The sequence below is a fragment of the Sminthopsis crassicaudata genome, chromosome 3 (genome assembly GCF_048593235.1).
Source record: "Sminthopsis crassicaudata isolate SCR6 chromosome 3, ASM4859323v1, whole genome shotgun sequence".
NCBI lineage: Eukaryota > Metazoa > Chordata > Mammalia > Dasyuromorphia > Dasyuridae > Sminthopsis > Sminthopsis crassicaudata.
This window is the reverse complement of record NC_133619.1, coordinates 330,797,747-330,814,549: the sequence shown is the minus strand read 5'-3', so window position 1 is coordinate 330,814,549 and position 16,803 is coordinate 330,797,747. Positions and strand designations below refer to the sequence as shown.

General features: G+C 33.0%; 1 protein-coding gene and 1 pseudogene across 2 annotated transcripts in view; both read right to left on the bottom strand.

Annotated features, from left to right (window-relative positions):
- Nucleotides 1-16,803, bottom strand: part of PARP14 (poly(ADP-ribose) polymerase family member 14) — a 63,040-nt gene that overhangs the window by 23,026 nt on the left and 23,211 nt on the right. For both annotated transcript variants that reach the window (XM_074301387.1, XM_074301388.1), the window contains exons 6-10: nt 14,498-16,749; nt 8,974-9,207; nt 6,814-7,035; nt 4,725-4,803; nt 3,834-3,983 (exon numbers count right to left, since the gene is read on the bottom strand). In XM_074301387.1, the coding sequence (XP_074157488.1) occupies nt 3,834-3,983; nt 4,725-4,803; nt 6,814-7,035; nt 8,974-9,207; nt 14,498-16,749 (2,937 nt within the window). The remainder of the gene's footprint in view (nt 1-3,833; nt 3,984-4,724; nt 4,804-6,813; nt 7,036-8,973; nt 9,208-14,497; nt 16,750-16,803) is intronic.
- LOC141559647 (polyadenylate-binding protein-interacting protein 1 pseudogene) lies at nt 1,114-2,451 on the bottom strand (annotated as a pseudogene).

The window sequence follows — 16,803 nt, the reverse complement described above, 5'->3', positions numbered from 1 at the left end:
GATATATTATTCTTGATTATAAGAACTTATCTTTTGCTTTTTAGAAAACTGTATTCTATCCTCTACTTTGGTTTTTAGTAGATGTTTTCAGGTCTTATCTGATCCCAATTACAGTTTCTTGATAGTTAAAATACTTCTTTTTTATTTTAACATATGATAGATTTTGGCTATGGCACTCCTAGGACTTTTGTTTTTGGTCTTTCTAAATTAGCACCTTAACTTTAACCCTATATTCGCACCCTAACTCTAACCTTGTAACATCCTGAATAGTAGACAGGCAGGTGGTGCAGTGGATAGGATGACAGAATTAGAATCAGAAAATCTCACATTAGTGAGTTCAAATCTAGCCTTAAGCCCTTTACTAGCTGTGTCTGTAAAATGAGTTGGAGAGGGAAATGGCAAACTACTATAATATCTTTGTCAAGAAATCCTCAAATGGAATCACAAAGAGTCAGACACAAATGAGTATCAAAAACTGTAATTCTAATTAATACTTAATTTGCATGCGGAATATTAACTGTTAAGAATGATTTCAAACTCTGGATGCTAACACTTTTTTCATGACTATGACTCACATTTGAGATCCAAATTTGTTAGTGGAAACTTCTTAATTTAAAATTGTATTAAATAAAAGAGTGCTATGCTTATGTAGTGATGTACAGGCTAAGATTTATTTGTTCTTAAGGAAAATAATATTTTATTAAGAAACTTCTAATAAGTAAAATTAATAAAGTTTGACAATTAGTAAACACTAATTAGTAAGTTACTAATTAGTAAAAAGCAGTTTATAATATGTACATATTAAACTATATGTATATATAGTTATATATGTGTATAAATGCATATATACAGATGTATATAGCTTCACATATATATAGACATACACACAAACACACACACATTTAAATTATAGGAAATAAGTTTAATTTTTTTAAAAAAAATTAAGTTTACTTTTTGGGGGTGCAGATGTTGTTAAACACAATTAAAGTTGTATACATTAATAACTTAAACTCAACATCCTTAATTTGCTATGAATGTGACATGTTTCCTTGATTCCTTCTATTTTGCTAATAACTACACCTAAATTATCTTGTAATGTTAATATCATTTTATCTAACTTTGTTTTCTATTATGTTCTGATTCTAAGCAAAAGTTTTCATAAAATTATATTTTGGGGTCCCTCAATGTCATCTAACTATGGCTCTCCCAGCCCCTCATAAGTCTGTTCCATTTTCCTCACAATCTGGAAAAAGTTTCTGTCAAGTAACTCGTAATACTTTTCTTAATAATCTGGATAAGCAGCAGTAAAAGGAATGCCATCAGATGCATAAAATCTTGGTTCATATGTAAAAACTAATTAGGATCATTTTCCAGTGTTACTTCTCTATATGCTGAGGTAGTGTAAATTCTACCCCAGTTATTTGATTGTAATTCTATTAGCTCCCAAAGCTCAGTTTTGTATCTTTGCTGCAATTTATATCTAGAACAATATTTTCAATTCTCTGAATAATTTCTTCCATATTTGTCTTACTTTTTTTCTTCCATGCATTCTCTAAAACTGATCTTGTTAAATTCAGTTGCTGTATAGCACAGATTAAATTGTCATTGGATTAGAAAAAAAGGGTTTTCAGCAATTCAAAAAAAGTAACTTGAAGAACATCTACTCTTGTAACCTGTCCCTTTGTTCCCTTAATCTCCAGGTTAAGGTAAAGTTCACCCAGGAAGAGTACAAAGGAATGAAATTGTTTTCTGATAGTTTCATCCCAATTAGCAGTTTCATTTTTGTTTTCATACTCAGTTATACATCTTTTAAGTAGTAACCATGGACAATTTCCCCTTTGTGTACTAATGGTCAGATGATGGGACAAATAACTACACAGCCGTGCTCCCATGTAAGAGAAGTTCGGTACAGTTGTGGCCTGTTGGTAGATGAGTTCCACAAGGTCTTATAAAGCATCAGTAGTGAGCCAGCGATTTAAAATTTCTATAAATTGACAAATTTCAGTTTTGAAACTTCTGGCTGTTCTTTAAGGTGCCTGTACATATTCTCTAAGAGTAGGATAAACATCACATCCATCTTGATAGGAAGAATTTGTATAATAAGAAGTATAAACAGATGGAAAAATTCTGGGGCGTTTACAGACAAATTTGACATTAACATGGGTGCTCTAATCATCTGGGATTTAGTCATTGCTGAAGTAAGTGGGGCAATTTTATCCTGTGAAGTAGGTGGAGCTCTTGTAAGCTTTGGATGTTCTGCAAAAGGTCCACCTGGCCTCAGACACAGATTTAGTATAGAAGAAAAAGCATGAAGATAGGAAAGGCTTTAAAAACTTGATCAAATTTGCCAGAAAACATTTTAGACTGCTAGGTGGTACAGTGGATAAAATGGAGGACTGAGAGACAGGACAACCAATCCTGCATCAGACACTGCCTAGCTTTCTAACCCTAGACAAAGTCACTTAAATTCTCTGGATCTCAGTTTCCTTGTCTGTAAAATAGGATGATAGTAGCCCCAACCTCATAGGGTCATTGTGAAGATCAACTGAATTAAAATATTTTGCTAACTTTAAAGTGTTATATAAATGCCAATTATTATAATAATCATAATCTTTCACTGCATTTGAAGAGATGGCTTCCTCAAGAGCTAAGAGGTCAAAGGATGACAGACAGTTTTTATAAGAAAAAATGCTGGTTGTTAACAACTATAGTAAAAAAAAATACTCAAATATGAAAGGACTCACTTATAATAATCAAAATGTCAGGTCAAAGGTTTCTTTTCATGCTTCAGAACTGGCAAAGATGTGAAACAAAGTTGAAAGAACTAGAGAAAGATAAGCATACTGATGCATTGTTGGTGGAGTTATCATTTCATGTAGTTATTCTAGAAAGTAGTTTGGAATTATATATATTTTTTTAAAAATCTGATTGAATCAAATTTCTATATTCTTTGTCCCAAAAGGGGACAAAGGGAGTCAGGGATAATAAGGAAGGTGGCATATGCATGAAAATATTTCTTTCACCACTTTTTATGGTAGCAGAGGGCCAAAACCAAAGTAAATATCTACTGATTGGGAGATGGCTAAACAAGCTGCGGTGCATGAACATAATAGAATATTTAATATGTTATAAGGAATTATTAATATGAAAATTGTAGATAAGCATGGAAAGACAAAAACTGATACAAAGAAGTAAACAGAACCAGGAAAATGATATTCGTAATGACTGCAACAGTATAAACAGAAAAGACAACAATAAACAAAGTATTAAAAGTGCTTACTGCAAAATTGCAATCTTGACCTGAAAGAAATAGATATATAGTGACATCCCTCCCCATGTCTTTGCAGAGATGTAAACCATGGGTTTGGAACACTGCATTTAATATCAGACTTTTTCCATTTTATTAATATTAAATATTACTAAGATTTGCTAAACTTTTTCCACTTTAAAAAATTCCTTATTATAGAGAGGTTTCTCCTAAAGAAGGTGAAGGGGAGGTGACAGAACATTTATGTGACATAAAAACAAAAGATATAATATAAATTATTTTTGAAAAAGAAGAAACAGTCTGCAGCCTAAGAGAACTTATATTTTACTTGCAAAAAGCACTTCACTTGAGTCAGTGCTAGGCAAATGAAGAACTGTGGAGAGAACTAACTATGTACTTTCTCCTGATCTGAGAGGAACTATTTGGCTTCTTATGCCCAGTCATATATACTAACAGTACATGCTTGTCCCCCATTATACTACACAACTATGACAGATTGATGATACATCAAAACATTATAATTATGTTAGTCATTATGTTGGTGTAAGTTATTTAAATGAAATACCATTTTTGAGGACAAATGTCTTGTCTGTTGAATTTACAATAACTTCAGACTCTTCCTTCGTGATGTCCCCAGAAGCAACTTGAAAGGTAATGGATCCAATCTTGCTTTCATACACACCCGATTCAAGGCTAGAAGTAGTGTCAAAATCATCTAAAGAGAAGAAAAAAATTAAGGACCAAATATGATTTTGTGAATATTATTATCAGAGTGTTGTATGCCTCTCTCTTATTTTCCCCCGTGCTTTACTTTTCCAAATCACCTAATTATCTAGTGTAAAATAATTTTATTGGAGGACTGATATTTCAAAATAATATATGAATCATATATAGCACGAATTGAATATTGTGAATATTATTATCAGAGTGTTGTATGCCTCTCTCTTATTTTTCCCCCTGCTTTACTTTTACAAATCCTCTAATTATCTAGGTGTAAAATCATTTTTTTGGAGGAATGATATTTCAAAATAGTATATGAATCATATATAGCACTAATTGAATAATCAAGTTGGATGAACCAAAAATAGCTAGCTGGTTGTCTAAGTTAATCTACATGAAAATGATTTGGACCAGTGTTGAGAAAATTATCACCCTCATCTCATATCATTCAACAAGATGGCCTTAGACCAGATAGCCTGATCTGACTCATGACCCATAAAAATGTCTAGCACTTAGCAAAGAGCATGGAACACTGGCTTTTGATTTTAAAATGCTTTATGTATCTATCCATTATTTACACATCTAGTATTTTATGTGATTTGAAATGTTACACATGATTTTGTATCTTTTTTGTTACTTCTCTTTTTTCTTATAAACCATTACATTTGTCTGGATTTTGACTACCACTAAATTATCAGTAATTAATAGTAAATAATCTTTAAGAAAATTACTAGACCTTTTGTATCACTGGTGTTGGAAACTCTTTCATTGGCAGTATTTCCATCAGAATATTTAGCAAATACTTTTTTGAATGCCTGGAAAAAAGAAAGACAGCTACTGAGCATAACAATTCTCAATAAAATATTAATCAGCTTTTTAGAGAAGCATAGGTATCAAGAAAATAAGGATATATTTCTATTATGGTGATTAAAATGACATATTTCAGTAGAAATTCCATTCAAAAAGAAGATATTTAAAATCCTAAAGAATTAATGAGGTTAAGGAGTAGAGTCAGAGTATGATTCCAAATTGTTCTGCGTTTGAAGTCAGAAGACCTGAGCTATATTTCTGACTTTTTGGCTTATTTCCCTGGATGGTCAATGACAGGCCACTTAACAATTTCTGGATTTCAAATTCCTAACTTATAAAATGAAGAGTTGGACCAAATGACCTTCCATGTCCCTTCTAGGTTTAAATATATGATCATATAATTTAAAGATCCTAAATAAGGAAGTCTTGCAGCATTTTTCCTCAAATGATTGCTGAAAATTCTTTCTTTCAGAACTGCCCATTTCAATTTTTTGACTATTTAATCATAATGTTCTTATGCATTTGGATACTTTACTTTTATATTTTAGATATGAACCCTTCATCAGAGAAAGTTGTTGCAAAGAATTTCCCCCTATTTACCTAGTTTATTTGTTAATTTTAGCTATTGGCTTTTCTCCAAAACTTTTTAACTTTTTTAATTGTAACCAAATATGTCCATTCTTTCTTCTTTGTATTTTAGCTTTTCCTCTAAGTATAGTTATGAAAAGTATTTTATTCCTTGTTCTTTTAATGTATTTATGACATATACTTTTATAACTATCATATATCAATTTGGAACTTTTCGTTAGTACATGATGTGAAATATAAGTCTGATTTCTACCAGATTGTTTTCCAATAATCTCAGCAGTTTTTGTCAAGCAGTGAAAGTTAGAATCATTTGGTTTGTTGAACATGTGTACTATATTTGTCTGTTTCTGTATATTACATATCTCATCTATCTGTAAACCTCTCTATCTGTTGTTGAGTTGTTTTAGTTTATTTCCAATTTCATGACCATATTTGGGGTTTTCTTGGCAAAGATATTAGAATGATTTGCCATTTCCTTTGCCAGCTCATTTTACAAATGAGAAACTAACACTTAACAGGCTTAAATGGCTTTCCCAGGTTCAGCATAGCTAGTAAATGTCTGAGGTCAGATTTTAACTCATGATGATGAGTCTCTCTGATTCCACACTAGTGCTCTATTCATTGTACCATTTAGCGACTCTGACTTTTTAACCAGTACCATGTACTTTTGGTGGTTATGACTTTGAGGCCTAGTTGGAATTCTGGTGCTATCCTTTCTTTTTTTCCATTATCTCTTTTGAAATGAATTTTGTTATTATTTTTTCAAGCTCTATAAATTAATCCTTTTAGAGCGTGCTTAGTGTTGCTCTGAAAAACTAAATTGATTTAAGTAGTACTATCATTTTTATTATATTGATACAACATGCTCATGGGATAATTAATGTTTCCAATTTCCTAGGTTTATATTTTTGTAAAGAGTATTTTGTATTGTATCAATATATTTCCTCTGTGTCTTGCTAAGTAGACTATAGAATATTTTACATATTCTTTAGTTATTCTGAATGAAATGTCTCTTTCTATTCTCAAGAAAGATTATTTGATAAGTGGCATTTCAAAGTGGATGTGTATTCAAGTGTGTTTATGTATGAATATATATATATATGTATTTATACATATTTATATACACATGTGTATATATAATATATAGCAATATATTATACATACATATAACACACTTTTAAAATACCTACCTTTCTATCCTGAAGTAGTTACAAGATAGTTTTTCATAAATTTCTTTCTTCATATGCATACATATTAACTATATTTTTATTTACATACCTTATAAATATCATTTTTCAAATATAACCTTCCTTCAGAATAAAAAGAGGATATATTTTGATAAGGTTGAAAATACTTTTTAAATTTTTGCTAGAAACATAAATTTTAAACTATTTTGCAACTAAATTCCAAGAAAATTCCACTATTACCTGAATGTTGTCAATATCAGTGGGATGCAACAGAATGCACACTTCTTTTAAAGTCTTCAAAAGTCCTGATCTACTGAATTCAAACACTTGAGACATGATTAATTTTGCAAAAACAAGTTTTGGAAATCTCAAATTTCCTGTTCCAATTGCTGGAAAAGTGATTGATGTTAAAGATAGAGAGGCAGCGGTTTCTAGGCATTCTTTGATAATGTTTTTCATGATCTGAAAAGCAAAAAATATTTTCATGTAAATCAGAAATGGAAGATGCTGCAAAAGAAGAAGTAGTTTTGCTTCTAAGAGTACAGGGACACATAGCTTTCAGTTAGTCTCTAGGGGTATGTATATGATGGAAAAAGATATATGTAATAGCCAGTGATAAGAAGAGGAAGAAAGAAACACACAACTTTTAATAACTCTGACAAACTGGTTTGCTAAGTGGTTTTGTGAAGAATTGAGGGCTTCAAAAGGGAAAAAAAAAAGAAAAAAGAAAGATCAGTTCAGAGCAGTGCCCTCAGAGGACTAACTTATTGATGAATTTTATCTTGTAAAACTGTAAAACTTTAATTTGTAACTGGAAAAAAAAGTCTAACAAATATGTGATTGAGATTCACAAATGCAATGTTTAAACTGAAGACAAAAATGTGAGAGAAAAACCCACAATCTTCTAAAGAAACATTTGAACAGGAGAACGGTACTCTACCTAAATGCAGGGTACATCTTACATACTACTTCCTGAGATCACTACTTTACCTTATGTAACTGTAAGAGGCAGTGATGGTATTGCCTATCTCAGACCACCATGAAAAGAAGAAAAAAAAAAAAAAAGAAAACCTCTTTCTATCCATCTATCTGATAGTTCAGAATACATGAAAAAAGATGTCATGATGGTGAATAACCAAAGGTTAACAGAATTAAGAGTGTGTGAGTTCAAGATATCTTATTTTTCTAAATATACAGTTATAAATATATGGAAATAAATAAGTATAAAAAGCTAAAAAATGAAGAAAATAAACAGAGTAAACGCAAAGTATCCTCCAAGAATTGTGCTTTTTTTGAGGGAAAAAGAGTTTAAAGGTGGGAATAAGTTAATGCTCTCAAAAGATGTGTGACCAGAGGATCACCAACTTTCTCAATTCTTTTCATTGTTCCTGTGTCCTTCTTGCTTTAATGAAATATGACCATCAGCATTATTAATACCAAATAATACTACTATGGCTACTAATGGCTTATGACTTTATGTTCTTTGCTGTTATTGATATAGTTGCAGATAGATTCAATTCCATTGACATAAATAAAACAGTGTTAGACTCTTCTGTGACTTGTTGTTTGAGTTCCAAAGACACATTTAAGCCATGATGATACTGGAATAAAATTCTGTAGGGTCTCTAAATGTCTGGAGATACTCCTCTACAGCCTCTAGGATACTACTACTAATAATAACAATAAATAATTATAATGATTATGTTTATATATCACTCATTTTCTGCCAAATACTATGATAAGCGTTTTTAATCCTCGCAATGATCCTGGGAGATAAATTCTATTACTAATCTTAATTTTACAGTTGAGGGAACTGAGATAGGTAAAGAGTAAGTAATTTGTCCAAGTTAAACAGCTAGTAAGTGTGAAGGGTTATAGCATAATTTGGCTTTTCTGAGGGTAGACCAGTGTTCTACATCCATTGCATTATCCACTTTTACTTTCAATGAAAGCTGTTCATAATCCAACCCCAGCCTATTTTTTCAGACTAATTGTATATTACCTTTCATGTATTCTGCATTCTAGCCAAACTGGGCTACTATCTCTTTCTTATGACTGTCAATCCATCTTTCATTTCCATGGCTTTGTACTAATTGTCCCTCACACCTGGAATACAATTTTAACTCATTTCTATTTCAAGGAATCCTTAGCTCCCTTCAAAGCTCAGTTCAAGTGTCACCATCTCTGAGAGGCTTTCTTGAACCCTAGCTGCTGGTGTCTCTTACTCTTCAAATTACTTTGTATTTTCTTTCTATATATTTTGTGTTTACTTATATATATATATATGATTCCCCCTCATAGAATATATACTTGTGAGGGCAAAGACTTCCTAACTTTTGACTTTGTTTTAATAAGTGCTTAATAAATACTTGTTGATTGGGAACTTCAATAGTTCCCTACCTTTTGTGATTTTCCTGCTCCATCATCCCAGTTAGGAGCCACCACATGGAGCACAAACATGCAGCCCAGATTGTAGCCTCTTGTCCTGAGAATAGAGCCTGTTTTCACTGCCATTTCCCTCAATGCATTTAATTCTTCCTGGAGTTCTGGGCCAGCTTTCTTCAATAAGGCAACAGAAAGTTGTCCACTGTTAAGATGAAGATCCAAAGGGATGGAGTTTACAATAATATCCGTCTAAAAATTAAAAAAAAAACCTTGTTAAAAACAAAATCATATCAGTAAATCTTCATGTGCAAAGTAATATACAAAAAGGTATAAAAAAGGTACCAAAAAAGCATATGATCTAGTTGGGGAATTAGGCCCTATATGTAAAAACTAAAATATCAAAGATATGTGCAGCATATAAGTTAAGACATGGAACAGTATAAAATTATTTGCTTAATAATTATTTAAGTAGTAATTTTTATAACATAAAGATAGCCAATAACTGCTTCTGCCAGACATAACAGTGGCAAGTGGAAATAAAGAAGGAAAGGAACAAACATTTATTAAGCACCTATTATGTGATAGGCACTGTGCTAAGTGATTTATAAATATAATCTCTTTTGATCTTCACAAAATCCTTAGGAGTTATTATGATCCCCATTTTACAGTTGAGGGAACTGAGGCATCTCATCTTCTGCAGGAAAACTTTCCCAACCTGGGACAAGGTAGACATTTAATAAGTTTTTGTGGACTGCCTGAGGCAGGCCCAGGATCACTCAGAGATAACTGAATGAAACCAGATTTGAATTCAGATTTTCCAACTTCAGTTCCAAGACACAAACTCCAAGGAAGCCTCACTCTCTTGCTTGCTCCCCAGTCCAATAGACTGCTGAAAGACAATAGCATCAGCTCTCATGAGTGAGGGAAACCATGAATATTTCCCTTTCTCAACTAACTCTCATTGTCCCATGCCGAGTATCAGCTAAAGATGTTCACTATCTTCTGAATGCTGATTCTCATATTCTTATTCCTGCAAAATTTAATCCATAGCTCAACTCCACTTTAATCTTTGGATCTACTATGTTCTTGGCAGGGGCCTATATATTCTACTGTTATTTCCCAAGGTCCTTGGATTTTGTCACCCAACTCACTTTCCCTGCCTAAGTGATATGTGTTCTTTTAATCTGCTATGCACCAAATAGCACATAATCTGGTATGAAATCTTTTTTATTTGTTGGCTACCCCAATTATAATGTTAACTTATTGGGAGCAGAGACTGTCTTAAAGTTTCTTTTTGCATTATAAAACTTAACACACTACTTTGCACATAGTGCTGCAATAAATGCTTTTCCATTCCATTCCATCATTTCAGACTGGATATCAAGGAGTAGTTTAATTAAGGATGTAGGATTTGAGCTGAATCTTGAAATATAATCACTTTTGGAAGAAATTAATAAAAAGTGAAAGGACAATAGAAATATAGCGAAAGGCTTAAATTGTAATCCTGTCTTACTTACTATTTACATAGTCTTGGACAAATCACTTAACTTTTCTAAATGTTAATTTTCTTCTCTAAAATGGTTGTGTTAATAAATTTTCTTTTCTAAAATGGTTGTGTTAAGAAACTATTTCAATAATCCAGACATGGAGTATTAATCTCTTGTGATAGCAGTGAAAATGGAAAGGAAGGGATGAATGAGAGAAGGATAATCAATTAGATCTGTTAACTAATTGGATTCCAGGAGCAAGAGAGAAGAAAAAGTCAAAATAATTCCAAAAATTCCAAAATTGGATAAATTTGAGAGGAGTTAATTAAAACAAAGAGTAGGTAAGGAAAACTAGGTCAGGGAGATAGAGAGAACCTTATCCTACACATTTTAATAACATAACCAACTCTGAATACTCGACCACAAATTGTTCATTCTGTTGATTATTAAGATCCCTTGTTTCTAGTTTTCAAAAGATGCATCATTCATCCATTTATTCGATAAATACTTCTTGATCCCATTCTGCAAATAAGTTTGTGATATATTGGGATACTGCAAATGTGAGGATAGGGAAAGGTAATCTTCCCAAAAACTTTCTTCTCTGTAATATAGTTCAAATCTTCAATGGGATTCTCCTCCCTTAGTCTTGAATTTTTCAAATTAGAAAATATATCAAATGACAAAACTATTTTTAACTGTAGATGCATCCTAATAAAAAATATAAGTCCAAGGAATTTGTAGTTTGGACTTTTAACTAAATGATGGACATTGGACAGAACAACATGTGGGAAATGAATAAAAATATATATAAGTTAAAGCTAGTCCTCAACAGAGAGGTGTTTCTAAGAAAAATTCAAATATTGAATAACTATATAAAAATTTCTTAATAACAAGAAATGTTCTTCATACTTACCATAGCAAAGTTGGTTTTTTTTTAAAGGTCAGTGTTGGAGGAGTATTGGGAAGTTATGCTTACTGATAATTGGTAGAGTTATGAATTTCTAATCACATGAGAAAACAATTTGAAAATGTGTGGAAAATAATCAACATAGAACATTTGATATAACAGTGTTAATGTTGACTATACACATTATAGAGATCAATGAGAGAAAAAAAATTCGAATGGAACTAAATAATCATAGAAACACTTTTCATGGTAGCAAAAAAAAAAAAAACCTCCTGGAAATTAATTTGAATAATTTGAAGCATATTAATATGATAGTATATTATTTCCTTATAAGAAGCAATAAAATGAATTTATTTTAGAAGTGTTTAGCCTTTATGTAAGCACTTTGCAAATGTCATATGTGATACCCACAACAACCTGATAAAGCAGGTGTTATTATTACAACTAAGGCAGATGATGGTTGAGTGGTTTGCCTAGGGTCACACAGCTAGTAGACTTTAAAGTTAGGTTTGAATTCATCTCATTTTTACTTCAGATGTAGTACTTTATCTACTGTGTAGCTAAGTGCCTCAAGAAAACATGAGAAAATTTTATCAACTAATGCAGAATAAAGATAACAGAAGCTAGAGTTACTGAAAAATTGTAGTGCAAAAATGAAAAAAAAATGGAGAAAGGAAAGAAGAAAACATCAATGAAACACTTAAAAAACCAGAGAATTAAATTCAGATGGAAGAGACACAAATAGAACAGTTGTGTTATAATATTGTTAAATGTAATATATATATCTATGTATGTATGCATGTATTTGTGTATAAAATACAAGCAAACTGTACATAGTAACACTTCACAGTTTTATATGTTTATTTATATGTTTTTGTCTGTCAATATATTCATGTTGATTACCATCTGTGAAGTTCTTTATTAAGAAGAATTTTTTTTAAAAAATGATGAACTTAAAAAATGACTGGGGCAACTAGGTAAGTTTCAGAGTTCAAATGTAGTTTCAGACACTAGCTGTGTGGGCCTGGGAAAAATACTTAACTCTGTTTATCTCAAGTTTTCTCATCTGTAAATGAGCTGGAGAAAGAAATAGCAAATTACTCCACTATCTTTGCCAAGAAAACCCCAAATAGAGTCATAAGGACTTGGACATGACTAAAACAATAGAACAACAACAAAAATATGACCAAATTTATTTTTTAAAGTGTTTCCATTAAGATAATGGTAAGAAAATTGAAACACTAATGCATTGTTGGTGGACTTTGAATGAATATAGCCATTCTGAAGAGCAATTTAGAACTATGTCCAAAGGGCTATGAACCCACATATAACTTTTGATTTAGTAGTGTCACTTCTAGATCTGAATCTCAAAGAGATCATAAAAGGTAGAAAAGGACTCACATGTGCAAAAATGTTTGTAGTACTTCTTTTTGTGGTAGAAAGGATGTGGATGCCCATCAATTGGGGAATGGCTGAATAAGTTATGGTATATGAATGTAATGGAATATTTATTTTTCTATAAGAATCTCAATGAGAAGGTTGATTTGAGAAAAGCCTGGAAAAACTGACATTAACTGATGCTGAGTGGAGTGAACAGAACCACAAGAAGATTGTACACATTAACACCAAAATTAGGTGATACTGAACTATAATGGACTTAGCTCTTCTCAGCAATACATTAATCCAGGACAATTCCAATAGACTTAGGATGGAAAATGCCATCCACATTCAAAGACAGACCTGTGAAAACTGGATATGGATTGAGGCATATTAATATTTTGCTTTTTCTCATGGTATTTTCCTTTTTGATCTGATTTTTTCTTTCACAACATGACTAATATGAAAAAAAATAAAATTATTGTAGATGCATGACCAATATCAGATTGAATGTTGTCTTGGGGAGGAAGAAAGTAAAAGATGGAGTTAGAAAAAAAATTGGAACTCAAAATCTAACAAAAATAAATATTGAAGGAGCAGCTAGTTGGTGCAGTGAATAGAATACCAGCTCTGAAGTCAGAAGGAGCTGAGTTCAAATATGAATTCAGATACTTAGCACTCACTAACTATGTGACCCTAGGCAAGTCACTTAACCCCAATTGCCTCAGCAAAACAAAAAACAAAACCCCAAAATAATTAAGCAAATAAACAAATAAATATTGAAAACTGTTTTACATGTAATTTAAAAAATAAAATACTATTGAAATTTAGGAAAAAAATAAAAAGCGTTTCCTTTTCTAGATAAAAGTTGGATAGCTAAGTGGTAAAGTGGATAGAGCACCGAACCTGAAATCAGGAAAACTCATTCTCCTGAGTTCAAATCTTGTCTCAAATATTTACTGCCTGAATGTCTATGGGTGAATTATTTAAATTATTTGCCTAGGTTTCTTCATCTATAAGATGAGAGAGAGAAGGAAATAATGGAAATTAATTTCAGTATCTTTGCCAAGGAAACCCCAAATGGGGTCATAAATAGTTGGACATCATTGAAAAATGATGGAACTATATATAGCTAGCATTAGCTTTTGCCAGTTGTAGTGATGGGGGTTGAGGTCCCTTTAAGATTCCTTTCTAATTGCCCAACCCATGGCTGACCTTGATTCACAAATCCTAGTCAAAGGCACCCTTTGAAGGGTTCCTGCCCGCCCAGTGGCCACTTCTGGCCCTGGCGTCTTTCTAACTGAGCTTTACTTCCAAATTTCTACAATAAACCTTTTATTTATCAATCTAGGTTTTCAGGCCTGTAAATTCATTTACAGAGGACACTGCACCTCATGGGATTATCTTATTATCTATGCACCAAGAAATGGGGTTCCCCCTTTCCTTTCCCTCATTAGTAGCAATAAAAAGGAATAGATGCTAAATCATCTAAAATTTCCTTATATAGGCAACATGGTATAATGAATAAAGTACTGGACTTGTAAACAGGAAGAGCTAGGTTCAAACCCGCCTCAAACACTTATGAACTTCATGACCCTGGACAAGTCATTCAACATATTCAGCTTCTACACATTCAAGGAAGTAGAATTCTAAATCTGCATTAACATTACAAAGATCATAAGCTGAAAGTATATATGATCCCAGTTCCATTGGAATCAGACTATTTAATTACCTTCAGTGGTGTTTGTAAATAAATGGTAGTACTCACTTCAGCATCCTGAACATCCCCTTTCATCAAAATGATTCTCAGATGTTCACCAGTTTGGATGGAATTCAAGACATTTCTATGTTCAATACTTTTTCTCCTGGTAGTTTTCTGATTTTCTAATATTGCAGCGGACAGTGAATTATTGCCAGGTAATACATCTTTAAAGATGGTCTGCATAGCTTTGGAAAGAGCCTGAACTGTCTCCTCAGATGAATCAACAAGATGAATCTTTTTCAAACTATGTTTTTGGGAATGCTGGAAGTTTTCCTTGATGGACAGAATGATGGTCTCTGCACACTCTTTTAAGGGGAAGCCAAAGACCCCAGAGCTAAGAGCTGGGATAGCTATTGAAGTGTGCCCAAATTCTCCAGCCAGATAAAGAATCTCTGTGACAGCATTTTTTAGTAACTGCACACACCTGTGAGCATGTTCCTGTCTCCACCTGGGACCAACAGCATGAATCACTTGCTGATATGGGAGCTGTCCAGCAGCTGAGACAACAGCACATCCAGGAAGGATCTTACCCTGTTCCTGAATTATCCTGTCACAGTCCCTCTGTAGCTCTGGGCCTGCTGCTTTAGAGAGTGCAGCTGCCAGGCCCCCACAGTGTTTTAAGGTCTCATTTGCTGCATTCACCACCACATCTGCTGAGAACTGGGTTAAGTCACCTTTCTGAACAGTCAACAAGATGCCAGATTCTAAAGTTATCTGGCAGTAGATCTTCTGCCCATTAATATTACCCCCACTGTTTTCTTCTCCATCTTCTTGTAGCCAAATGGAACAATTATATTTCAGTTTGGCTTCCCTTGTATAATATTCTTCTTTGTTTTTGAATAAGGACTTGGCCCCTGGTTTATCAATAATAAAATTTTTAACATATATTGAATCTAGTGTTTGTTTAACCATGGTCAGTCCTCTTATCACCTCTTCTTTTGGACCACTCAGCAAAATGCCTTTTTGGTTGGCCTGAGTTTTAAAGTCGACTTTTACATTTTTTTCCTTCAGTTTTTCCCAGATTTGCTTATTTTCATCTTTCACATACTGAATAACTCTTGGAGATTTCACAGCAACTAACTCCTCTATCTTTGTGTTTTTTTCTATAAATTCATAAAGTTCTTGGTAGCTTTCACCTACTGGACTAACACAGCCAGCAACCATTATCTTCACTCCAGTGTCTGAATTTTGCTCTTCTATTATTACAGTCTTTGAGGAGCGGTTGTATTTTTTCTTTAAATCATCAGTGAGTGTTTTCCACTGAGGATCATTAAGAATTCTACTGTCTACCAAGTTGATGCATTTAAAGTCTAAGGCTTTCTTTATATGTTTTTCAGCTTCACAAAGAACTTGAGGAGAGGAGCCAACTAGCACAATTGCTTCACCCTCCAAATCATAAACAGCAGGAATTTTCTCAGCTCCAAAAAGAAATTCAGAGAATGTCTCACAGTTTACCTGCTGCAGAAACTGAGTGATCTGAGGAGGAAGATGGAGAGATTTCTGAGCTAAACTCTGTAGCTTCTCCAGAATTTCACTCTTTGCTTTGTACACATCTGCAGCCAATCCCCTCAGGCAAATGCTCTTTGTGGAGACATTGTAGGTATATTCCAGCTCTGGGTATTCCTTGTGGAGAGTCTCTTCTAACCCACTCTTGCATAAAATAGAAAACCTTCCAGGACACACAATCAAGTTCTCTCTTATACTTTGTTTTTCCCTTTCTATCAGAATTTGCATTTGTGATTCAGTTCTTTGCACATCTTCTACTCTCCCTGCTATGATCACTGTCTCCTGACGCTTATCAAACTCAGTCAAAATGCTTTGATTTTCTATGCTGTTTCTAATGGCTTCCCATATCAATGGGTTCACATTATACTTCCTGACCTGGTATTCAGACATGAGGCAAGAGAATCTCAAGGAAACATCCTCACTCCACATCTTGATTATGTTACTCTTTGTTTTTTTGTTGATTAAAGTGACTGAAGGACTCAGTATAATTTCTGGTTCTTTACAATCAGTCCTTGGCCATATCAAAACACAATGATAGCTCTCCATGGTGCTAATTATCTTTTCAATTATTTGATCATCTTTCTGTAAGAACTTCAATAGATAAGGCTCCATTGGCATTTTTAAGGGCTCTGGCAACTTCACTTGTCGCTTTGCCTTTCCATATAAAGCAGTACCCAAACTATAGTAATATGGGAACATTGAAATAGGACTGTTGTTGAAGAGAAGCTTCTTTGTCAGTATAGTTTTGACCACTAGAAGAAACAGAAACAAATAAATGAACTGATGTGGGCATAGCCCCCTTTAAG